Source organism: Aythya ferina (genome assembly GCF_964211825.1).
Source record: "Aythya ferina genome assembly, chromosome: 2".
Lineage (NCBI taxonomy): Eukaryota > Metazoa > Chordata > Aves > Anseriformes > Anatidae > Aythya > Aythya ferina.
The window spans coordinates 134,060,778-134,087,464 of NC_140297.1; the positions used below are offsets into that span (position 1 = coordinate 134,060,778).

General features: G+C 34.5%; 2 protein-coding genes across 2 annotated transcripts in view; both read right to left on the minus strand.

Moving 5' to 3' along the window:
• CNGB3 (cyclic nucleotide gated channel subunit beta 3) overlaps nucleotides 1–26,687 on the minus strand; it is a 663,489-nt gene that overhangs the window by 517,041 nt on the left and 119,761 nt on the right. The gene's annotated exons all lie outside the window — the stretch shown is intronic.
• MMP16 (matrix metallopeptidase 16) overlaps nucleotides 8,957–26,687 on the minus strand; it is a 190,278-nt gene continuing 172,547 nt past the window's right edge. The window contains exons 8-10 of the mRNA XM_084508687.1: nucleotides 21,934–22,084; nucleotides 17,304–17,419; nucleotides 8,957–13,444 (exon numbers count right to left, since the gene is read on the minus strand). Coding sequence (XP_084364813.1) covers nucleotides 13,110–13,444; nucleotides 17,304–17,419; nucleotides 21,934–22,084 — 602 coding nt within the window. The 3' untranslated portion in view covers nucleotides 8,957–13,109. The remainder of the gene's footprint in view (nucleotides 13,445–17,303; nucleotides 17,420–21,933; nucleotides 22,085–26,687) is intronic.

The window sequence follows — 26,687 nt, forward strand, 5'->3', positions numbered from 1 at the left end:
ACTGGCCTCCAACTAAACTGTACCATTGACTGCTGCAATTTAGGCCTGGCTATTCAGACAGTTTTTGATCCACTTCCCTGTCTGCCCATGCAGCTCATACACCTGTGGGGATCTTATGGGGGACAGTGTCAACAGTCTTACTGAAGTCCAGGTAGGCAATATCCACGGCTCTCCCCACAGCTCCCTAGCTCGTCAATTCATCACAGAAGATTATCATGTTGGTCAAGCGTGACTTCCCTTTGGTGAATCCATGCCTGATTTTCTTACTCTTTATGGAAGTAAAAATGCTTAAGTGTTGTAAAAAGTCCTATGCATCCTGAATGTTTGTATAGAGGATAATAGTTTATGTCCTCTGGGGCTGAAAGCAACTCAAATGGACTTTGGTTTGACATTGATCAGAGTCTAGTTTCTTTTCCTATTGAAGCACAATTCAAATGTACATTACAGCCTTGCATGTCCCATAGCAGAATTCTACTTCTAATACAAACCCATTTTCACTTGTGCAGCAGTGAACTGGCAATATACATGGAGAAAAAGAAGTTTGACTTACATGTTTTGTAAGTTTTAGGATTGACTAATATTCATTAAATTTCAGTCCTCATGATTGGTAAGCACCCAGTGTTTTGCCATTTGACTTGCTAGGTGATCTGTAAAACACTAATTTCCTTTATCCTTAGCTTATTTTGAGCAGAAAACAAGTCTTTGCCATGCCACCAGATATTGTGTTGAACTGAAGAATGTCATAAATAATATATTCATAAGTTGTAATTCCATTGTCAGTTATTGACATCCAAATGTTCAGTTGATTTTATTCACTATAATAACTCAAACGTAATATGAGAGTGGTTGGCAAGCAGTGATTAGAAATATTTGTTAGTCATAGTTAATTTTGTCTAATTGGTTAAACCAGTATTGATTGTGTTTCCTCTTTGAAAAGATTTTTTGGAAGAGAATAATTCCTGGAAACTAAATTCTGAATTTGGGCCCAAACATTAAAACAAAAAATGAATTACCTGCCAAATAATTGTGAGAATAGGTCTGAAACAGACTGAATTGTCATATCAAATTTCTCTTGTGCTAATTGTGATTGCTAGATGTTTACTAATAAGTAAACATCTTCTGCGTTTTGCAGCATATTCACCCACGAAGTGAATGGTATACATTAGACATGGATCAGCTTGGAAGTTTTTTAAATTCTTCTCTTTCAGAAACCAAACACTTCCTTGAACTTAAGATGCTAAGGTATTTAAGACACTCCCTAAACCCTTCCATTCAGAACTGGTGTTTATGTCAATCACCTGCAGACAAAGCTACACGGAAGCTAATTTCTAGGCTGAATGATTAGACTCACCTTTTACTGACACTATAATTTTTTATTTTTTTTTGTTCGCTCACAAAAGAAGGGAAGAAATTTAGCCACCTGTTCATCATTTTTTTTATAGTGTCTGCATCAGTAAAGTCTAATGAATGGTGCTTCAAATATTACAGAAGTAGGTACAAAGCTAGGCACTCCACCTTTCTCCTATAAATCCTATAGGAGAATTAGAGTTTAGAATAAACTCTATTTATTCTAAAGAATCTAGAGATTCTACTCTATTTTGATTTGAAAAATAAACTAATTCTCCTTTTGCCTTTTTTATACCCAGATATATCCATAATATCTCTATATTGTCTGTATCTGTTATTTATTCATTTTCTGAGGTGAAAGTTGGCTGTAATGTTATACAGCATCTAAAGAACAGCAACTATAAATCTTATGGTAATATGTACCAAGCAAACCACAATGCCTTTAGGAAACTTTTTTTCTGTTCTCTTATTTATTGACAGATTTTTTTTTTTTTTAATTACAACACAATGAAACGATGGTAAGTACATAAGATGCAATAGTATAAAAAGCCATTTTAACCCTTCCCTTGGTTAAGACACTTACAGCAGACAAGAACTGCCCCACCCCAATTCCCCCCTTCTCAAATGAAAAAAAAAATAAATATAAATTAATAAATATAAAACAAATCACTGCACAGCCCTTAACTCTTTGATTGCCATGGCAAGAACCCTAATGATGATTCTAGCATGTGACTTTCTGTGGTTAAAGGTTGCCGCAGCAGTCAAAGGGTTATAGCATTGTAAACATAAGTATTTTGTTGAAAATGTTCAGTCATGTTAATGGTCTACAGCAATGAGATTATTATCATGACCCCTTGACCTTTAATGACACAACGTTATAAGGAGTTAAAGAGATAATAGCTTGGAGAGCTGTTACATAGATTAGTTAACCCATTTTGTTTAACAATGCACTATGAGGTCTTGATTTACTAATAAAAGACAACTTGTGTATAATAAAACACTGTTCAATGCATTGATCAATAAAATCAATGAAAAAAATCAGTCTAAGCACCACAAAATTTTGCCTGATTATATCTGACAGTCATAATACACTTTAGCACCATTTAGTCAGCCTTGCATTTGCACACAAACAAACTTTGTGTTTGTCAGTAAAAGCTACCTGAAGGAATAACATATGTCAGTTATAAAAAGGTTACTGTATAGAATGCTGTGTGAGCCAATAAAATAAAATAAAATAAAATAAAATAAAATAAAATAAAATAAAATAACAATAACAATAACAATAACAATAATAAAATGACATTTAGTTGCAGGAAAAAAAAGCTCCAGTTATTTTGTTACTAACATACATTCTAATGAGCCAAACATGGGCATGAAATGCATGGGGCTATGCTGAGAAAAGAAAATAAAGATAAGAAATTTTCATGACACAGAGAAATCATTACATCTATATTCTGAGTTATTTGTCAGGCCTTGTAAATTAAGTGAGCAACTGTTGGATGGTTCAAGAAGTAGAGCTTGAAAAGAGTTGGTGTTTAAGAATGTATGGGTTTTACATGTTATGCATAAAACCACTTTCAGAGATATCCTAGAAACTGTACCAAAATCATGAAAAACACGAAAAAGATGAAAAGTTTGTTTCTTCTTTCTCAGAGGTGGAGGATAAACAAGGATATCATGGTGTGCGAAGAGACTCATAATTGTAGCAGATTCTAGCTAACGTATTGGAACCAGATTAATTTCTACTCTAATTACAGGGAATTAGGTGGAGGAAAGAATGGCAACCACATGGAAATTAGAATCAGCTTCTAAAATCACAAAGCACACCCAAAAAACAGGATTAAAAAAAATTAATAAAATAAATCATGTTCTGACAGATAAAAGATTACAGCACTTGGACTGAAAAAAAAAAAAAAAAGTGAACGTTATTTGGAAAGTAATGGAAACAAGAATGTGTATGTAGTAGGAAAAAAAAAAAAAAAAAAAAAAAAAAGACATGTACCCTTCTTGTACATAAACATATCAAACTGATTGACTACACACAAACAAAATCAGCCATACACACTTTAATCACTAACAGTACCAACCACAGAACAGGCAAAGAGCAGACATAACCTTCCTTAAACATCTTCTGAGCATGTAGGAATACACCATGTACAGTAAACCTGCAGAAGTCAAACACTTGCACCTTTCACTGCAGGCTGTGAATGAACTGAATAATGAATCTAATTCCCAGCCTACACTAGCAGATGACAGGTAGAGCTCTTCATAAATACACTGTTTATGACACCTAAAAATTAGGATCATTCAGAAAACAGTGCATAATAACTTTCAGCCATGCAATGGTGTTAGTCTATTATGCCAGAGTAATAATTTAATGCTGGTTGATGTCTGTGTACGAACTGACTTGGTGTAGAGGAGGGTCCGGTCCTAGAGTTATTGTTGGAGTAGCAATGGCATAAATTACAGGCATCAGAATGCAAAGATGGAAGAGAAAAGACAAGAATTGGTACCACTGTAAGTAATACTAATACTCTCAAAATACAGCTTCCCACCTCTCACAGACAACATAAACCATGGACGTAAATAGTGTGCAAGGGCTGGCATCAAAAATGGTGGCTCTTTGCTGTTACATTATGACCAATGGAATAGCCATGAGATGCAAACATGAAGTCTATGATGGTTAGTGCTGGCTGTGCCATAAAATTTTTATAAAAGTTAAAGGATGGCTTTGCCAATGGATGTCAGAGACTTTAGCAATCTGAAATGAATAACTTGGAGCTCAGCTGTTGGAATACTGGGCAATGAACAAGATTTAGTGAAAGATATATTCCAAGTTCCTCTAATGTGCATATGATGTATTTTTGAGAAAGTACTAGCTTTACATCATTGACAAAAAGCTGCATTTCCCAGTGATAGACGGTGAAAATATATAAGATTAATGAGGTGGACAACAAAATTTTATTTTCTTCATCTGTAGAGTTAAGAGACCATTTCTCACTTGTCTACCAAGATCACAATACATTAAAAATTGTATCAATCAGTCAGAAAACATGTCAAGGCACAGTGGAAAAAATAAATAAAAAGGGGGAGGGATCAGAAATTTGAACATTTGAATCATCAACATCAATTTAAATAAAAAAATAAAGTGATACATGATCCATCCAGAGGTTATAGGTGTGTTTCTATTAAATCAAATATTTCAGGACTGAGATACAGAAATAAAGATACTTGTCTGTAATATAGACTAACATGGGTAAAGGCTTCTTTCTTCTTCAATATCTCATACAGCAGAGTTCTTCAAGTGATGGATAACTATGGGGTTCTAATTTCTAAAAACGAGGGTAAAAACATTAAACTTGACAAGTTTTTGCACATAGATTCAGGATGATATTGGTTTGACTAATCCTTTCTTGAATGATTTATGATTGTAGAATATATTTAGTGTGTTCTCTATGTATTTGTGGTCAGATTTAGAGCAACTCCACTGAGGTGCCTTTTTGACAGACCAGTAGTATATGACATCAAATATATAATTCAGTGGACTTTCCTAAGTGTAACAAGTATCTTTGTTCTTGGAAATCAATAATACTTTCAAAGCTATCACTGAGTTCCCGATAATATGTCTTTTTGTTCCAATGTCAGTAACCAAGGTAGTGGGTACATGAAATTTTCCGTGGTGTCAGTCATCATCTTTGGTTCCTTCCCTGCTCATCAAATAGGCTTTGCACTTGCAGTTATGAAGCAAAGTGTTCTCATTCCTTTTCTTATATTCTTATAGAAATTAAAAAAGGAAATGCACTTCCCCTGCTTTTTCTATGTCTGCCTGCTGTCTTTGATCAAAAGACCTAGTTTGCTCTCCTGTGGATCCTAGGTGTTTTGGAAAGACAATTCATGACTAATATAGGTTTTCTCTAAGAAAGATTTCAATGGTCCTAAAAAGCTGTATTTGTCATCACTGTGAACCAAGGACAACAACCCTCAAAGCAATGCATATATAGCAGATGATGGTCTGTGTATCTTGTATGGGAGATTCATAGTCCTCAGTCTATCCTATAATATCGTTTTCATTCAGACACAGTAAGACAGTAATAGTGAATGACACTACAAGTCCAAACTTTTAAGCGTGAATTGACAAGAGATGTCTGCTTGGTTTCAGAAACACATTTAAGGATGGATGTTAGACATATACTTAGTTGACAATATTTCACCAAATGCATTACACAGTGTAAGAACTGAGGATAGATTATTTGTGTCATCACACATTCCTTCAATACTGGATTGCTACTCAGGATTAAATTGTCTTGGGTATAGCAATCTCAGGCATTTCTGTGAGCTGAGTGAGTATTGACAATTAATGTCCTGAAGGTTGTTCTTTTTGTTGTCTGTTTGTTTTTAATAGTTTTCATCTGCCTTTTGATTCATGACCTGAGTGCACAGTACTTCATTATGTAAGGTGTAATACAGCTATGCAAATACAATCCACAGTAATGCCTTTCAGGTGTGAATTGTGGTTTGCCATGATCATTTAAACAGTGCTGTAGGTTGCTAGTGATGTCTTCTGAATACACATCATCAAATGTATCTTTTTCTAATGTGTATAACAGTGCTTTCCTAATATGTATAACTCTCTGTCTAAGCAAACAAACTGCTCAGAACTGACTTCAACATGGTAATCCCGTAAAATATGAATGTGATCAGTGTGTGAGCACTGAAATTTCTCTGGCAATAGCCAAGCAATGCATATATTGTATATGAATCTGTTCAGATTTTTTGTATGCCTAAATATGAGGCTGTGCTTTTAATTTTGAATATATCAGTTGTGTAATAGTTGTTGTGTATTTTGGGCTACATATAATATGTAAGTGTTAATACTGAAAAATAAAGAGTATTTTAAACCACCATTTTACACTACTGGCCAACCTCCTTTTTCTCTTTGAGGTTGTGAAATCAGAGTAAGGGAAACAGTTTTTTTCACACCTTATAAATGAGTTAGCACTGACTGCATACTGACCCTAAGCACTGTCAGCTTCCACAAGTCTGACAATTTTATTTATAGCCATGTAAGTACAAATATGTGTGTAGACAAGGTTTTAAACTATGTCAATATATAAGGATGGAAATATGGATTAGAAACATTATTTTCTGCTTTAACATGCTACTCTCTGTAAGTGGTGAACACAGCTGAGCATGCACTGATTGGCAGAGTTACAGTGCATTGTTACCAGTATGTAATACATTAGGGAAGTAATACTTCCCTAAACCTCTTCAAACTCTGTTGTCATAATGTTAAGGTATAAGCAGTTACTGCAGAAAGCTATTTTATACCAGCCTTCTGTTGCTAATCCTACTTCCCAGAAACCCAGTTCCCAAAATGATGGTTGGGCAAATGTCTGATCCAGGACACGCGCATGGCACAGAATAAAAGTGATTATTCCATGGGTCAGTGTCAGATAGCAAGATGAAGAGAATGCTCAGTATATAGTTTACCACAAGAGCAAATTTTATTGTTTGTTTGTTTGTTTGTTTGTTTATTTATGGGGCATGAAAGACTATGAATTAAGATATGCTGAGAGCTTGCCAAAGAGAGTAAGGGTGTAGTTATAAAAAGGATATGATGCAATTTCATAGGGTAGAGATGCCTATTAATTAAATAGCAAACTTTAGTTTATGTGGTGGCTATTATAATTACTAGCTGTGGACAATGTCATTTTACAGAAGCAGAAGAAACTAAGCTGTATGACTGGAAAGCTTTGTGCCATCATAAATGGCTGGCATATGTAATGGTTAGAGTTTATGTAGTGTGACAGCAAGCAGCACTGTGCTGCATGCACATCCAAGTGTAGAAAATCCTGTTTAGTATGTTAGTTTGAATCAACGTTTCTTCATTTATATTTTACCTGTCTCTCAAATTTATTTAATCTGTACTATGGGCAGACCAGAGTAATACTTAAGGCTATATCCACAGGGTCAACATACTTTAAACACCTCACATAGAATGTCATATCTCAACAAGATGATAGACAACTGCAACTGACTACAAATTGTAGATGATATGCTACAGCTTATGAATGCTGAGAGTCAAAACCTGTTTATGATGTTTGTGTTCAATGCTGTCTACATACTTGGAAAGACATTTTGATTTGATGAACAAATGCTTACTGTGGTCACATACTGATGAACCTTCAAAATATGAACTCCAGTTATCATTGTGTTTTCTTAGTTACATACATACCTCAAATAACACATCATAGAGAATCTATGCTGTCTAACACTAGAGTCTACCTTAGATCAATTGTAAGATGGAGCCAGTCCACAACAAGTGGTGGTATGCTTTTGATGTTTACCAGACATTTTCAGCATCTATGGCACTGATGACAATGTTGACCAGTCTGTGACATCTCAGAGGATAAGTCATAAGAATGGATTAGAGAGATTGGACTCACACATTACATTTTTTTTTTTATGAGATCATTGGCTGACAAATCCATGATTTATATGCATAAACATATTAATTTTATATTTATATGTTATATGGTTCACTTACACCTGATTTTGTAACTGACATATGTTTAAATGGTCTTATCTTATTCGAACCACTCTGTCTAGAGTCTGTGAACTTTGAGCCAAGGAAGTATTCTTAACTTAACAGCACTGGTCTATCAGTCACAGATACAGCATTGTAAAAGGTTATCTGTTCCTCGACTCACACAAAACATTATTTCATTTACAGCATAGCTGCACACCTAAGTAGCCAGTGACATTTGTTCCTTCCACTGATAATAATGATTTTCCTTGTAGCTCATAGGGCTGCAGTCTTCTATTTACACTTCTGGAAATAGAGCTATCTAAAGACAGTCTTGACAACAACAAAAGGCGACAGGGAGCTATTGTTCTGTAATGGCTGCATCAAATCTCTTACTACTATGCTACACAGCTTCCTCCACCTCTGCAATTGATGACAGAACTTAGGCCTCATTCTAAGAATACACGTATATGTAAGCCAGGACAGAGCAAGCCCCTGCAGTCATATTTTTCTTCAGCCTGGTTATCTTGTGCTATCTCCAGTTTAGGCTGCTAATGGTGTGGTAGTTTGCATTTCTACTTTCTTAAAAATGCAATGACTGGAACAAGGCTTTTTTTAAGCTTTGCCCTAGTGATGGTTCAAATGAAAAAAAAAAAAAAAAAAAAAAAAAAAAAAAAAAAAAAAGAATAGGAATGTAATGTTTCCGTTGCTTTTAGGCAGACCTACTTTCTATCCTACACACATTTTTTCTAACCAACAAGCTAGAATTCTATTCTATACAATTTGGTACCAAAAGCTACATTTAACTGATGTTAGGATTGTGAAGTAAGCCAAAAAAAGCTGAAATTTCAAAATTAAGTCTTACACTCTGTTCTTAACCCCCAGTGCTCATAGCACAAGAGTCTTGGCAAAACAACTGGGAGGTGAAGTACACTGCCAAGAGAAAGTTTAAATCTGCCCCTTATGTTTGAATATATTATTTTCTGTCATTTTCATTCACAAAAGTAGCTTTTTTGTTTTTTCTTTAGTTATTCCCTCCCTTTTCTCCACTTTGAATAAAAGAAAAAGAACAAAAATTCATAGGAAGATATAAAACATGTATTACATTTATTCAGGAGACTTGAAAGGGCTCCGTTGGAGCCATTTGAGTCTCTCAATCTCAGGCTATCCAGTAAATATACAATTACATACTTTTTAAAGTGTATTTTTTGGAAAAAAAAATAAAATTGTGTCAATATGTTACAGTCAATAACCTTTTCATAGTTTTATACATTAAAAGGCCAGGTGAAATGGTGATGTTATCTACTCTGACCTCCTGCGTCATACAGACCATATTATTTTGAAGATACACAGCCCCGTATAGTCAGCTTGATAGACTGTAACTGATTAACACAATGAATATTTAGTTTTGTATTTTTCCACAGTACAGATTGTGACAGTAGCAATATGGAAAAGTTTATTAAAAATGTTATATGAAAAGTTACGACATGTGAGTAGGAACCCAGATTGCAGAACTCAATCACTTTGTTTTTGATTAGTGCTTGTAATTATAGGCCCTGATAGAAAAACAACTGTTCAAAAAATAACATCGTCTTAGAACTTTTACTTGTTTGAGTTCAAAACTAAATCAGGTAACACCACTAATTTAATCTGAATTTCCATAATTCAGTCAGCCAACATATATTTGGAAATTCCACTGACCACAATTGCTCCTACATCTATTACTTAAAACAAACCTTTATGACTGCATTATAATCTACTGAAAATAGGAGTATATAAGATAAATGCTGACAAAATCTTGCTCTGCGTGACATAAACATGCCAATATAATATTACTTTTCCCTCTCTGTATATAATATATATGCACTTTAGAGTAAAAGAAAATAATCAACTTGTGTATTCAGGTATCTATGATGTACCATATACCAAGCACTAGACTTATCACACTTACCTTCCTGCATAATTAAAATTAAGTTCTCCAAATGCAAACATTTTTGTTACTTTATCAAAAAACAACAGTCAACATGCTCAGCACTTCATTACTCTCAGGGAAACAGTTGCACAAAAAGTTAAAGCTGCCATGAAAGATATTTCAAAATTGAAGTGAATTTTTCAAGTGAACAAAAAAACAGATGAGATGCTGTTCTGAATTAAAGATAATATAAAACCAGTTCTCCTGTTGTAGAGGAAAACCAAATGCAGAGTAAATAGTGTTAGTATTTTCCACCAAGGGACAAAATTGGAACAGGTGATGAATCATTTTGTTCTGTCTGTAGCAAAATATAAGTTATAGTAGATTGTTGACAATAAAAATCTATGCATGAATTAAAATATGCATGTATGTGTATGTGAGTGTGTGTATGCATTTCTAAATACACAAATGCATGTACACACACACATATTAATATATATGACAAAGAGGCATTGAATTCTGAATTCACCAAATGAGCAGATGTGCAGTAAATACCCTAGGTTACTTAACTGTCAATTAATATATATTTTCAGCAATGACTGAATTGGATTTACTAAATAATGCTATGGGCTGATACTGGTGTAATTCTAACCTACAGTATGCGGTACCTCTACAAAACATCTCAAAAATGCCATCTGCATTGCATATTTGTTGTAAAACTATATCTTTTTCTAATCTTCATTTCTGTTAGCCGTTACATATGTATATCTGTTTATGCTCTAAGAAATAACAATTTGCAATGCTTTATAGCATGCCACATATGTTCATAAAGTCCTCAAATCAATATAAAATCATGTAGTTGAACAAAAAGGCATACTATTTTTCATGCTATGCTCAATATAAATATAAATTCAAGGCAGTCAAGCTATTCATTACCAAAATAATAACCATAATATATGTGTATATATACCTACACTCTCTAAAAAGTGATCCAGTTATGTGAATTAAGAAATCAGTAAGAAATTGGCTGAATGTAGTACAAAAGTCTTATTTTATGTAAAAGCCAATACTGGCCATTTCAAGTATTTTAATACTTTCCTATAACCTTTTCATTAATAACTAGCTATCTGTAGAAATGATAACTTTATATGGAAAAATTGTATTCAAGTTAAATAAAAAATCATTTCTACTGTAGTTCATTTTTAGAGTGTGCATGTATACATAGCAAAATACCTTTCTACAGATCTATCATAAATATTTTTGTTTCTGTCTTTTCTTTCCTAAGAAAACACTTCAACATTTTTTTCTCTAATTTTGGATAATGTACATCAGGCCTTTAAGAAATTAAACCCATCTTAGATCATTAGCAACACCGGATTCCATTCAGTTTGTGCCAGTTTGCAAGTTAAAGGTCAAAGAGCAAAGACATAGGACAGTACACTTTAAGGAAATTCAGACAGTGAAGCTGTTCACAGAAGACAATGTTTAACTTGGTAATGACAGTCAACAGGTCAATAATCAAGTTCAAGGCAAGCTGTTCATTGTTGCAAAAGCTACTCCCCTCAAATCCTGGCTTTCATAAAAAACCAGGTGTCTGACATTTGGGGTGCATCATTCTGACCATCTTTAATAAGTTCACAGCCCAGTGACTGTAAAGCCTATCACTGCAAGAAGCAGCTCCTAAAATCAATAAAGAGGTCTGTCAGTTGCTGACTTTTCTCTAGGAAAAAAATATTGATACAAACCTGCTCTGCAGGTCACATGAAAATGACAATACTGCTGTTAGCACAAATTACACGTAATGACAAAATGCTTTGGTGGTCCCTTGGCTCTGTCGGTGATATCATGTTCAGCTAAAGGCCAGAGATTTGACTAACCCTTTGAGAACTATAGTGAACATGCAAGGGGGTAACACACCAGAGGATATTCATGCAATATCAGAGTCATCATTTTAGTTTTCCTTTGAAACTGTAACTCTACCTCTGAAGAGGCAAATTGTATTATCATGCAACATAGTTTAAAATAGAAGTTCAAGCTGCTTAAGATAAAAGGCTAAGCTATAAAACTGTAGCCAGTTCAGAAAAATCCTTGGTAAGTGGTAGAAGATATTAAAATAGGTTTGGTTCATTTAACCAGAAAGTAGCTGGTAAATATAGTTTGTTTTCTCTTTATGCTATAAATGCTTTTGTATCGATAATGCAAGTAGTTAAAAACACTCACTTGCAGTCACAGGAAATCCGTTTTAAATACAAAACAAAACAAAACAAAACAAAAACAAACCTGTTGTTCTTTTAAAATCTGTATTTCCAAAACACAATCCTGTAATTTAATGACAACCAAGATTAACATCCACCAGACTCTGAAAACTGATGCAATAGTTCTCAAAGGGTTACACCAAAGTAATACCAGTGTCAAGTTCTCTACACCATGACTGTTGCTTTAAGTTCATTGAAATCCACTTCAGAGACACACTGCTTTTTACCATGCTTTGGAATGAGTGCTCCTGACAGACCTGTGAAAGGCCTGGGGCAGTTGGCTTGGTACAGCTTGGGAAAGATTATGCAGGAAAACCAACCCAAAATCAAACAACCCAATAAAAAGATTCCGCTTGAATATAGTAATGAATATAAATGAGTTTAAAACATTGAGGACATAGCCCAGAGCAGCTGTATAAAACACAAAATGAATGTATTATTAAGGCTGTTACTATATTGCAGATATTTTGGCCCCTTGTTTGTTGGAAAATGGCTGTCCAAACAGTCTGAAGTCCTGCGTGTCATCCGGGTCTCCCACCTGACAAACTGGAAGTAGGAGTAGGACTTTATCCATAGCACATAGACAGAAAGCAATCCTCTTTGGAGACAAAGCTGTTTTGGGTCTTCTCACTTTCCTGAAAGTTCCATTGCAGGTTGTTGTGTTTTTCTAAAAAAATTGACTTTCAGCAAAATTTTTTTCAAAGGGGAACAGGCCTTAAGGGAAAAATGTAGAAACATTTGAGATTTTTTATTTTTCCTCTTCATTAGTTAATCCTGATAGTTTATCGGGCATTTGGCGTGCAGAGGAAAGGCCTAAATTGAATGACAAAGAAAGACAAAGGACTGAAGAAACAGCAGATACTTTGTATCATGGAAGCTTCCCAGCTGAGCAAATCGCCACTCATGCGCAGGACAGGCAACCCCCTGGGTTTTAAAGATCAGCTTTGTTTCAGACTGACAGATGCCTGCTCCTAGCTAGGAAACTGCATAACAGCTCTTGTGTCGAATCTCAAGTTACCACAAACTCCTGGGAGGGAAAGAAAAAAAAAAAACAAAACAAAACCCTACATCACACCCACTCTTGCATAGAGCGTTTGCAGTACAGTATGTGGCGGGGTGTTCCTTTCCTTTTGAACTGGAACACAGTGTAAACCAAGACAAGGAGGCACAAGGCCAGGATGCAAGGAATGACAATGGCTATGGCTTTCACAGTGCTGGCTGTGTTGTCCAATTTGATGACAATGTCAACGTCATCTTGAGGGCTGTGTCGGTCTTTGTCTCGGTCTGTTGGTCCATCACAACCCATAAAATCCTTAAGGATTGATCTGGGATAGCCAGGTTCCACTCTGAGCATCTGGTTATTGAATTTCCAGTACTCTTTTCCTTTGTAGAAATATGTGAAGCCTGAGGAAGAAAAATCACAATTATTCACAGTCATATCAGATCAAGCATGCCATCTACACCCAATGACTGAAACTACTGGTATCAAATTATTTTACAATTAGAAAGATAAAAAATATGAGGAATGTGCCCTACTGATTGGCCTTTCAAAAGTTTCATTTCTTTCCTTTCTCTAGAAAATCTGTTTTCCCCTATTTTTTACAGAATAGAAAGGTTTTATTTCCTGCATTACCACAAACAATAAAGGAATTCCAAAAAAAATATATTATTTTTGACAGACCAGGGTCCAGGTGATTTGTTTATACATTGAAAGCCCAACTGGAGCTGTAATCCTCGGGGCCAGCTCTATGCATGCACTTGGAAGCATCTCAAGCTCTTCAAGATGAAAAGTCTACTGAAATAAGTTACTATGCTGAGCTAGCCAGAAATAAGAGCTCTGTCTCTTCAGTGTCACATAGCCTACCACTGTACTTCAGAAGAAGGAAACTGTGTGAAATAAAAGCAGCTTTGCCAAAAAAAAAAAAAAAAAAAAAAAAAAAACAAACAAACAAAAAAACAGGTGTACACATTTAAATTTTCTGTAGGGTGCTGGTATTTGATCATTTAGATGCAATCAAATATGCCTCCATGGAAAAAAAAAAAAAAAAAAAAGAAAGAAAAAAGAGAGAGAGAGAGAGACTCCCTGACAAAAATCTGTTACTGTATTATCCCAGATGAAAAATGGTATTAATCTGGAAAAGCAAACAAACAAACAAATACAGCAAACTTTCACAAAGGGTGAATTTCCTCCCACTGTTTATAGGCTGAATACAAACTGATGGATTTTTTCCAAATTTTTTTTTTCTCCCAGTTAAGTACTTCATCTGAAGCAATTTGATGTATTATCTATAAAAATATTCTAATATATATAGAGAGACTATATAGAGATATGACATCTGTCATATCTCTATATGAGTACTGTGTTCAGTTTTGGGCCCCTCGCTACAAGAAGGACATCGAGGTGCTTGAGCGGGTGCAGAGAAGGGCGACAAAGCTGGTGAGGGGCCTGGAGAACAAGTCCTACGAGGAGCGGCTGAGGGAGCTGGGCTTGTTCAGCCTGGAGAAGAGGAGGCTCAGGGGTGACCTTATCGCTCTTTTTAGGTACCTCAAGGGAGGCTGTAGCGAGGTGGGGGTTGGCCTGTTCTCCCACGTGCCTGGTGACAGGACGAGGGGGAATGGGCTTAAGTTGAGCCAGGGGAGTTTTAGGTTAGATGTTAGGAAGAACTTCTTCACTGAAAGGGTTGTGAGGCATTGGAACAGGCTGCCCAGGGAAGTGGTAGAGTCACCATCCCTGGAAGTCTTCAAAAGACGCTTAGATGTAGAGCTTAGGGATATGGTTTAGTGGAGGGCTGTTAGCGTTAGGTTGGAGGTTGGACTCGATGACCTTGAGGTCTCTTCCAACCTAGAAAATTCTGTGATTCTGTGATCTCTATATCTGTATTCTTACCTATATATATAAACTACAAACTTGTATATATCAGGTACCTATAACCCAAAATACTGACATTAGTATTAATTGCTAAGGAAATCCTTTTGTCTATTATCAGACTTACTGTAGGTGTTTATTTGCATGGTTTGCACAATAAAAATACAAGGGAAAGCCAAAATAAATTAAAAATTATTTGGTTTAATTAGAAGATATGCTTTCAAAAGGTCATCAACAGAACTATGAAGATAAGCTTGTATGTCAGCTCTTCTACCCAAAGAAAGGAAAACAGATCCAGACAAAATGCACTCAAATTCTTTCAAGATAAGCTGTGTTACTTCATATTGGTATCTGTTTTTGTTTCTTGGTATTTCCATATAAGCAGCAGTGGAGATCTGAACTATTTCTCAGGACATGCCTGCTTTCATTATTTCATGAAAAATGTCTTAGTGGTTTAATGGGAAATTTATGATACCATTTTCTGCCTTTTTTTCTGCCCTAGGGTCCTTTTAGGCTTCCTGAGAAGCCCAAGAATGTCCTTTTCCCTTCACCTTCTTCACAATATAATGTCATGTTTTACCACCCTCCTCATTCAAAGACTGCTAGACAGACTATCAAAGCTATTGGGGAAGAAAAGAGAAGTGGGTCTGACATTATGAAGAGTCTTTTCTGCCTTAGTAATAAGTGTTCTGCCCCTGTAGTACTTTGAAAACCACTCATCTGAGTGTTACACTAAGATAATTTGCATTCATAATGATAGACACATGTACCTGAGCTCAATAGAGAAACCATTTTATAAGAAGTGCAATCAAAATAAGAAAAAAAAAATAATACATGCATACATACAGCTATCATAGAATCATAGAATAGCTCGGGTTGGAAAGAACCTTAAATATCATCTAACTCCAACCCCCGCCCTCCCCGCCCCGCCACAGGCAGGGATACCATCCACTAGATCAGGTTGGCACTAGATCAGGTTGGCCAAGGCCCCATCTGTCCTGGCCTTGAACACCTCCAGGGATGGGGCATCCACAACTTGTGTTTGCCAACCTGTTCCAGTGCCTCACTATATATAAACATATATATGTACTAAATTCCTTTTGGATGTAAATCTTTAGAAATATGCTTAAAAAGTAATTAAGGGAAGAAAGCAGAGGTTATATCAATTGTGCTTGTGCGTGCATACATAATTTTTGTGCCCATTTCCAAACATATATGTGTATTTACAAACAACAGTTAGTTATTGAGTGTAATATACGCAGAATATCATCATGCCTGATCTACTTCCCAGTAAAAATAAAATAAACCAAAGAAAAACAACATAAAAAAACCTAGTCTAGCCAAAATGCTGGAATCCAAAGATGTTTTCTACTTCTGGGTGTAACAGAGATGAAGCAAGGAAGCAATTAGATATATTTTGGGAAAACAAACAAACAAACAAATAAAACCAAAAAACTATAGTAAATTACTTAAGTTGGAGATTGAAATACTAGATGGAAATTATCTATACATGGAAAGAAATCTTTTTGCCTAATTATTAAAAGGAAATTAAAATAATATGGCAATACATATATGTGCTGTCTGTGAGGTGAGCACAAGAAATTCAAAATTTACTAATAAATAAATCATAAATGCCATACAACTTTCTTCCAACAATGACAAATGAGGACAGATGCATATTTTTATTCCCATCAAAGGTATCTACACTCTGTGCAACTGAGGACAGCCTGCCAGTAGCCCTGAGTAGCACTGAATTCTCATAAAGTAGACGAGATTTTGGCTGCTCTCATTCATTTGGAACTGTGGCAAACCGAAATTCTAGATTCCTGTATGTGATGATCCATCTTGGTCCAGGTAATAGCACCTTATACTAACATCCCCATGATTTGCATTTCTGTATCATGGGTTTATGACATCTTTGATAACATAGATTTCTAAGGATATATCAGATTAAGATTTCTATTCAGATAAAAATCTGGTTTCCCTGTTCTAGTTGTTCAGAATAAAGGTACTACCTTCTAAACTGTATAAACAGCCAATGCCTTGACAGTAGCAAAATGGAGATATACTGTGGTTAGAAAACTCATTTTAAGACATTCTTTAATTCTGCAGAAAACAGAAATAATTAAATGATTTAAGACAGAATAAACAAACAAAAAGAATGAAAATTAATGTTTATTATGCTAAATTTGAAAGATCTTTTCCCTTCATTGTGTTAAGTGATACATGCAAGCAAACAAATCCTTTTTCACAAAATCAAGTTCTATAGCAGGAAATATTTCCTCTCTTCATAAATTCCTCCACTACTTAATACAAATAGTCAATCACTGCTCTGCTACTTTATCTTACATAAAGGGTAAACTAATAAATTATTAAAACAGAGATGTGTTTGCATACCATTTTCTTTGTGGACAAAGGCTCCCTGAGGAGATTCTGGGATACCTTTCCAAATTGTGATTGGTTTGGGATAACCAGGGTCCATGGATCTCATTTCTTCACTGTACCTCCAGTACCTGTTTGTTTTTTTTTTGTTTTTTTTTTTTTTTTTTTTTAAAGAAAGAAAGAAAGAAAACAAAGAAAAAAATATAACATAACAGGCAAGAAACTACATAGTTTTTTCCTTCTGACATTTGCTGTATTCAATAGTCACAAAACACCTGAGTTCTTTTCTTTGAAGATACTACCAAATAACAAAGAAATAAAATCTATTTGCAAACTAGATTAACTGTTTCATATACGCTGAAAAAAAGAAAGATAAAAGATTTTTGCACTTTGACAACTAAATCAACTTGTGTCCCACTTTTAATCAGAGCAATTCTGATGTCTAGAACACAGTGAAACAAAGAGAAGCAGCATATGAAAAAAAAGGTACACAAATGTTTTAACTAACATTTTAATCACAAAAATGCCAGCATGCTTAACTGCTTAACTTGACTCCCTATGAATATACATTACTGTAGCTGGTCATTTTATTACATAGTTACGATGCAACAGAAAATTTCAAAAGCACTTCTGCATCATTGTCAACCAGTCTTTCTCTAGTTAAAAAGCCTCAATATGCAAATTCTAGGCAACCTGAACTTCAGATAAATATTTACAATCTTGATTTTATTTACACTTAGAAATAACGTTGATACTTCCCTTGGTCTTACGCAGATGATTAAACTGCTATATGCATCTAAGTGTTATCATAGAGTATCCTTAGTTTCTCTGTGTATATTGCTATAATATTTGGGTAGGTTAGTACATATTTTGTTTGGCTCCACTAATTTAAAATACACTAAGTTAGAGCATAGTTTTTTGGGAGTTTTCCAAATTCAGCTTTATTCTTGTGAAAAATCACCTATAAAGGCTATAAAACTCTCCATATCACCTGAATTAATAATATAGTCCTGCTAAATTCTTGACCTTTTTTATAATTTGAACCATTTGACTTCAGCTTTTAGAAATGGTTGTTATGATATATCCTGGTAGATTAAAGAGTCCTTAAGTGGACAATATTTTTTCCTTGTGAAGGTTCTTAGAAACTAATCAATTCATCTCTTGATCTTTCTGAAAAACAGAATAGACTAAACTCTTATGTACCTTGCCCTGTGTGGCATTTCCCTGGCTTTAAAATTCTAGTGAAATTAAAAGGTGGCAGATTTGGTAAATTACACTAAAAACTATTTGCATTTATTTTTTTATTTCAAATGCATAAATCATTTTTATAAGCTGATTTCTTAATATAGTAGCACATGCACCAGTAACCAGCCAGAAAACGATGTTGTTTATTTTGAAATGGAACATCTTTTAGAATTTACATGGAGAATGAAACAACATGTAGAAATAGCAAACAAAGATCTGAAATCAATACTAATGCAGATAGTTATAACTCATGTCCTGACTCTGCATTTCTTCAGCCTTAGCTTGCATCTTCTGTTTCCACATTTGTTTGTTCTCATTTCTGTGTTCTCACTCTTCACTGAGTTTAATCTTCTATTTTCTATTTTTATCTTTTTATCTTTTTATCATTTTTATCTGCATTTCTTATGAATTATCTTACGTTTTCCTCTATCCCTCTTTCCCAAAACCCCCTTTCTTGCTTGCTTAATTCCATTCTTTTTCATTTCTTCTCTTCCAACCTGGAGCTCTTCTTGCGAGCTCCATTTACATATATAACCTCTATGTTTTTCTACATGATGGAAACAGGCAGTCCTATAGGACTTTCAAACATATATGTTGCCATTAAAAAACATCTTTGAGGACACAGTCAGTACACACTTGAAAGCCCTGAAAGCATTGTCTTTTCAGCATTGATGAGAAATCCTATTAGGAAAAGACCGATCATGATACTATCTCTTCAGTCAGTGCTGGAACAATGAGCATGTCCACAGGGTAAGGAAAAGCCTAGTTCTGTCTTTCCTTGGCATGCAAAATGTTCATAAGCAGACTCCCCAGTGACGACTTGAATGGTTTGAGCTTTACCAACTATATAAACTGTGCTACTATATCTCAAAGACTGATAGAATAAAAGGGAGAAAATAAATGAAAATGCACTTTGTGATTTTGTAAAAATAAATATAGAAAAACATTTGCTAAAATGCGTTCTTTCCTCTAGTTAATACTGTGTACTTAACCATATTGTAAACTACCAGATAACTAAACTTTATCAATGAAAAAAAAAAGATTCATTTAAACTAAAAAGTGCAAAAAACACACCAAAGAGGGTCATAAACAAGGCCAAGTGTCAAGAAGTGCAGCAAGCATGTTATCGTCTTGTCCTACACTATTCAGTTCTAAGGAGAGGAATAAGAGTGGGTAAAATGTCTTTCTGCAGTCTTTTGTCCCCTCTTTTGCTTTCATAGAATTACTTTGAAGAGTTATCTTTTCTGTGTAAATGGATCACTTCAAGTAATAATAATGATCATTTCATGAATTAGTTTAGACATACAAATATTATAATATAATTTACTATTTGAACTTCTAAATATATTTATATTTTTAATCTTATAGGTAATATTTTATGCTTGTTATTCTATTGCTCCAACTGCTTTTTGTTTATACCGTTGTTCTGGCAAATTTAACTCTGTCTAGATTCTGCCCTGAAGCTCCTTTACTGAATATTATCATCAAAACAATTGTACATGTCCTTGAGTTACATAAGCAGGAACATTGTTATTTTGACGCTAGTGTAATGTTTTGATTTCCTTTAATTACTATGTCCTGCCACTAAGCAGCTACATTCATACCTTACTAAGGATTAAATACAGCCCTATAGTATATATATACGTACTACTAAAACCAGCAGAATTCAACTCTAACTTTACATAAAATAAAGAAATTGTGATATAAAAAATACACATTGAGAAGCTTAGTGGTATATGGGCTTATTCCCACTGGTGGTCAATATCCCATAATAGCTCAATTATCTCTGCAAGCTCCATGTTCTTCGATCTTCTTACATACTGCAATGCATTTATATCATGCTGAGTCTCATTCTGCTAGTTAGCTCTAAGTTTAAACTTTGTCAACAGATTTTTTTTTTTTACTGAATGTTTTTTTTTATGTTAAAATATTATTTCCAATTATTATTATTATTATTATTATTTAGGAAACTATTAACTATAAGTAACTGTTTGTGCATGGAAATATAAAAGGACACTGCTGAATAAAGACTAAGTGAAGGTCATGTCAGATTCCTACTGTACATACTTTCCCAGGTGTGTGGAGGTGGGAAATTGTTATCTGAAAATGAACTTACATGAAAAATAAAAATATAATAATCAATCTTCTGAACAAGAGGAAGCAAATTATACAGGTGTCTTTCTTCGCTAATTTTCAAACACCACTAAATTTTGACTTAGTTTCTACCTTCTTTACCAGATCTTGAAGAACTATTTTTCTTTAAAAACAAACAAAACCTTTAACAATACAGTTGGTTGTGGCAGTCTGTAAAGCAATATTATTGTACTGTTAAAAGATGATAAATACAGTGTTATCTACTAAACTAGTAAACTAAAAATATTCTGTGATGTGCATTAAATTAATTTCTTAAGACATCCAAGAACATTATTAATGTCTCATAATCCTAAGTACCATACAGTAATAACAGCAGCAATCATACTTTTAACAATACTAATATAAACATTCAAATAATTAGGAAAGAATAAGTTTTCTATTGGTTTATTATTTGTTTATTATTATTGGTGTCTTGAGCACCCAGAATATATTAATAAACAAATATAGTAACAAGTTGAACTTATCCATCATTCAGATAACTTGCAGAGCTTCAAAAACCAATGGGTTTTCTTAACATTTCTATAAAGTTGACAAATATTCTTTCCTTTATTTTTGCAGATATGGAAATGAAGACATGGAGACAATAAGTGACAAGTGGAAGTCAGTTTCAGGACTGGAGGAGAACTCAGATTTTACCATTTTTCTTTTGTTCTTTTTTTAATAATAAAAATAAGTGTCCCTTCTGAAAGAAACCATAGCCTTAATTTAAAAATAATTCCTAGGGAACTGCTTAAATTGTTCTCTAGCTTCCTGTGTTAGCTGTCATTTTCCTTTCTTATCTCATTTTTAAATAGTAGCAACAAAGCCATTTTCACTGACCTTAAAAACTTTCAAATGAATCATTGCCTGTTTATGTGCTAGAGTTTAGAAATGAGGATAAAAAGGAGGTAATAGTGGACATAAGACTAAACACCAGGAAACTACCCAAATAAAGTGAGAGTGCAAGCTAATTACATTACTTGGAATATTTAAATTTAAATTTGTCACAACTGTGACATGCCTGTTGACTTCTAAATCATAACTTTCCACTGGAAAGAGACACTTCATATCAGTATGCTAACATAATGATAATATAGATTATAAGAAATATGAAAGAAGTATGGCCCTCTGCAGGAGGAATTAATAACATCCACAAAAACCACTGAGTTGTTGAAGTGGCACAACTTCTTTAGAGAAATAACAGAAAAGATTAATGTGCTTAGTTGAGATCCACAAAATTGTTTCCTTGAAGAATTCATATACCAACCTATCTCCTTTGAAGAAGTAGGTTTTCCCAACATCTTCCCACCAAATTGCTGAATCAATACCATGGGAAGGAATTCCACTTCCAAGTGTTATTAAGTCATGAGGATACCCTGGCTGGAGAGTAGTGTCCTTGAAAACCCAGAACTTGTTACCTGTACAAAACCATATATAAAGACATACATATATAGGTGTTAGTCTTCAGAACTCTCAGTATTGAAATGAATACATTCTAAAGAAATAAGACTCCCATAGGGTACAGTAATTGTGCTACAAACTTTGAAATGAAAAATATTATATCACTGCAGATAATGCCAAAATAAAATACCTTTGAAAATAAAATGTATTACAGATACCTTGTATTTATAAAACATCTATTATCCAAAAGGACCATAAATAGGACCACATATTCTAATACCATCTATTCTGAGATCAAACCCAGAGTGAAAATTAAGTCATCTTTAAGGGTCTCTGTGAACGGTAATGTAATAAATTTACAGCAGTACAATACAATAGTATATAATGTTGCACGAGGAAAAAAATAGTTAATTTTAAGACAAAATGAGATAAGAAAACATAAATAAATGAAAAATAGAAACTCTTATCCTCATATAAACTGAATACTTTTATGTCTGTGTTCTTTTTCTCCTGAAAAAGTTAAATTATTTAGGCATAATGTACAGGTAGATTTTAAAATATTTTTTCATATTATACATTCGTATTCATATCCTTAGTGTGACCTACAGACTGCAAACTAAGGTTCTGAAGTCCCTCAGGTGAAAATGCTGTGCTCCTGAAATTAATGAGTGGTTGCCTTTAGTACCAGTGGCAATATCATTTAACCTTTGGTTTTGCGTAGTGGATCATTGAAAACCACACAATTGATTTAGTGTATGATGATAACACAAGGTAGTTGTGTGATGCTAGCTGGTATGCAAATATCTACACAAGGTTACCTAATCTGTTTTAAATATCAGTTTAGGCGTAATGCCTCCTGGACAGCAATGCTCAGTGGTTGAATCCTTACCGTTTCAGTTACTTGCTGAATATATTGTCTGTCTAGCAGTGAGCATGTCTACAAAAGTAGAATTTGCCACAATTTTTTCTAGTACCTGTACCTGCTTTTGGAGAGGATGCTTCCTGTGCTCTCTTGAGATTCTTAACACTTCATTTTCCCACCTTCAGTTTGCTCTAGCTTCCTATCCAAGCTCTTCTTCCTCAATGAACTCATGTCACCAAATTCATTACCTCATATTATAAGCCTTTAGACTAGTGCTATCCACAATAATTCTGCTATCTTCTAGGCTCTTCCCTGTCTTTTAAACATACTGTGCCTGCTGACCTATTTCTGCAACCATCTTTTCATTTGTATGTTTTTACTTTCTTCTAATTAATCCTCAAAATACACATCTTACCTGTGTATTTTCAGTAAAAATTTCTCTTTCAAACACAGACATCTCAGGCTGAAAAAAGGTAATAAAGATCCTCCTATGCCCCCTAGAAATAGGGAAAATGGAGCATAATCTATGTTTTAGTATTTATCTGAAGAACTTGCTTTAGAGCCTGTCTTCTTTTTGCTTTATGTTATCTAGGCCACAGGGACATTCTTTGTAAGCTAGACTATAGCCTCCATCATGTAGGAAACATGCTTATTTTCTCTTTAAGGGACTACCTTCATCTGTGTTTCTAAAAAGTGCTGCTAATTGTAATAACAACACTGAAGGAGAGGGTTGCCTGATGTGATGTAGACCTTTCTGAGTTACATTACAGAGAAGTCTAGGGAAGGTACACAAATACTGGATTGGCCTATTGTATATGTTTATATAGCCCTATTGGATATTTCACCTTAGTCTGTCCAGTGTTATTTATGATGATGTTTAAAATTTAAGGGAAAAAAAATGAAACAAACAAACCAAAAGAACAACAAAAACAGGTTGTATGGGGCTTTGAGCAGCCTGTTCTAGTGGAAGGTGTCCCTGCCTGTGGCAGAGGGTTTGCAACTAAATGATCTTTAAGGTTCTTTCCAACCCAAACCATTCTATGATTCTATGATAAAATATGTTTTCCTCAGACACTTTTAGAAAGAGATCTTAATAGATAAAATCATGGCTGTTTATATTAGTTATTATATTTACCTGTAAGGCTAGGCAGGCTGTTACACAGACTTAGGAGGTTAAGGCGCTATGCTGCATAATTATTTTATAAGGAAATGTAGTATCACTCCAAAGACATAGGATCAGGTGTATGCCAGAGTTAAGAAGAGGGAAAATCCAGAACACTGGTTTGCAGTTGTTTTTAAATTTTAGCTATCCCTCAGTGGTATTAAATATTTGCATAACGGGAGGTTTGCTTTATATCCCTGTTTGTACTGGAGTGATATAAAGCATGCTTTCATTTTATCACAGTTTTAATTAGGAGAAGGGATATAGTTTCAGTCCCTCCCATGCTGGGTTTCCAGAATAAATTTTTTATCAGCTTCTTCACAGCTGCTTGCCACCCACTTCCAAATACTGAGACTACAGTTTGCTCAACAGATCCATCTTTTCCCTCTGTCAGTTGAAGGAAGAAAGGGTTCTAAGAAGAAACACATACAGAGACATTTGAAGTACTGAAAATAAAAGGGACATAGAGATCTAAGAACAGTCACAAAAAGCTAAGGTCTGTATTGACCAAGGATTAAGGTCTGTGCTACCCTGATGTTTACCTTTACTGAGATTCCCTACAGAATTCACTTATATAGGGTATGATAATGAGGGTGAGCATCTCTAATCTTTCATTGTCTCTCCTTCCATGTGGTTTATCCTTCTGCCAATTCAGATGACCAGACACAGAAGACTTCAGATGATAATGGCAGTTTCAAATGCAACAGTAAGAGAAGCCATGTATTTTGGACCTTAGTAGTTGGTACTTATGGTGTGAACAACAGATGGCATCCAGTAAATGATACGGAGCCAGCTCATTTCTGTTTCAGAAGATCATTCAAAATGACAGCTGTTGCACAGCATTGAGAGGCATATGCTGTGATGTATGTAATGCCATTACCTTTTCTTGTGCCTCACAAGGAATAAAAGTAAAGTCAGTTGTTAGGAATTGATCATTACCAGCCATACCCAACACGTCAAATTCAGCTATTAACAAGATCAAGTCACAGCAAAACAAAACAGTGGTTGAGCGCACACTTTAGTGGATAGCAGTACTGAGCAAGGTAACAAATCTGTTACATGTTCATATATACTGAAGTATAAGCAGGTAAAGAAAGGAAAAACATGACATAAGTGAGAAATTAAATCCTTCTTCACAAAATTTCTGACAGAAAGCGAATTGCTTTGCGGTAAATAGAAAAAAGGTAAATTTAACTATATAAAATACACTTACAAAAATGGAGACAGTAGGGCATTGAGAGCTTTAACATATGTGGGCAAAACTTCTATTGATTCTAACTATTCTAACACTAACTATTATGTATTATAGAGTTTAACATTGGAAGATATATTTAGTCTGCTACAACTCCGTTGATTGTATATGGGAATGGGAATGTTTGTATATAAGAAACCCAAATGTTCCACCTGACTGCCCATTTTATTTTTTTATTTTTTTTTTTTCCTGTTTAGCATCTGTCCCTCAGCTGGAAGAAAGTGGGTGACTTGATCAGAGAATTTCAGAAAAGTTCAAATTCAGTATTAGGAGTTAAAGCTGAAAATCAGTGCAAAGGATGCATGACTATAAAGAAAATTAACTCCTTTACTTCTAAATTATATTTATGTATCGTAAAATGTACTAAAAATGAACCCGCATGTCAGTAAGCTTTCATTTGGTTCATATTCCACTTCCACAATTAAATAGTCAATACACTTCATGAATTGTGATTACAATGGAAATAAAGAATACATAACAAGACTAAAATAATTATAGTTTCAACCTTCTTATACATAAATAATGCTTGATCGGAGTCCTACTGTATGGCCCAGACAGAAATTAGCACTGTATTTATTTAATAGACTTGTTTTTCAAGGTCTGTTTGGTAGGTTTGTTATTCTCACAGAGTTTAATAAAGCACCACATGTTTCATGAAGTCTGGCCAGCCTTCAGAATGTTTCATCTCTCTGCATTTATTCCCTAATGTAGATCCAATATACCAACAAGCAGAATGTTAAGGTCACAAGCTGAGAATGAAGCAAGTGACAAAAAAGTCAAAATGTCTTACTTTTTTTCAGTAATGCTTTGTTAAATATCATCACCATAGGAAAATAATTGAGAAAGATGAACTGTGACTGCAATTACTTGAAGTTTCTAAGCATCTATCTTTGACATTCTTAAAAAATTGCTGGAAATAAAGGCTATCTCTACTGCAATACCTCTCTTAAAATACCAAATATTTAACTCCAGATAGTCTCCAGACTGACAACTGCAAAAAATTATGCAGATTTTAGAAACCATGACCATTCCTTTTTAGCATCAGAATGCTGAATGGTTGTGCTCCAGGGTTGTCAGCAACCAATTCATGTTTGTTCATGGTCTATGTACTTATAATATCCTGTGCAGGATATAGCATATAATCACTATATGTGCTATGATGAGCCAAGATTATAAAAACTTTTAGGACTTCTATTCTGAACTGGTTTCTGTCTGAAACCAGTTAGAATTTGAATATCTAATTCCGGAGGGTTTTTTCTCCAGTTACTCTTGTTCCTAACTTTGGTCTTGCAAGCCAGGATCAAGCATCTTCTCACTAGTATCCCCAAGTTACTATTTTTGCTT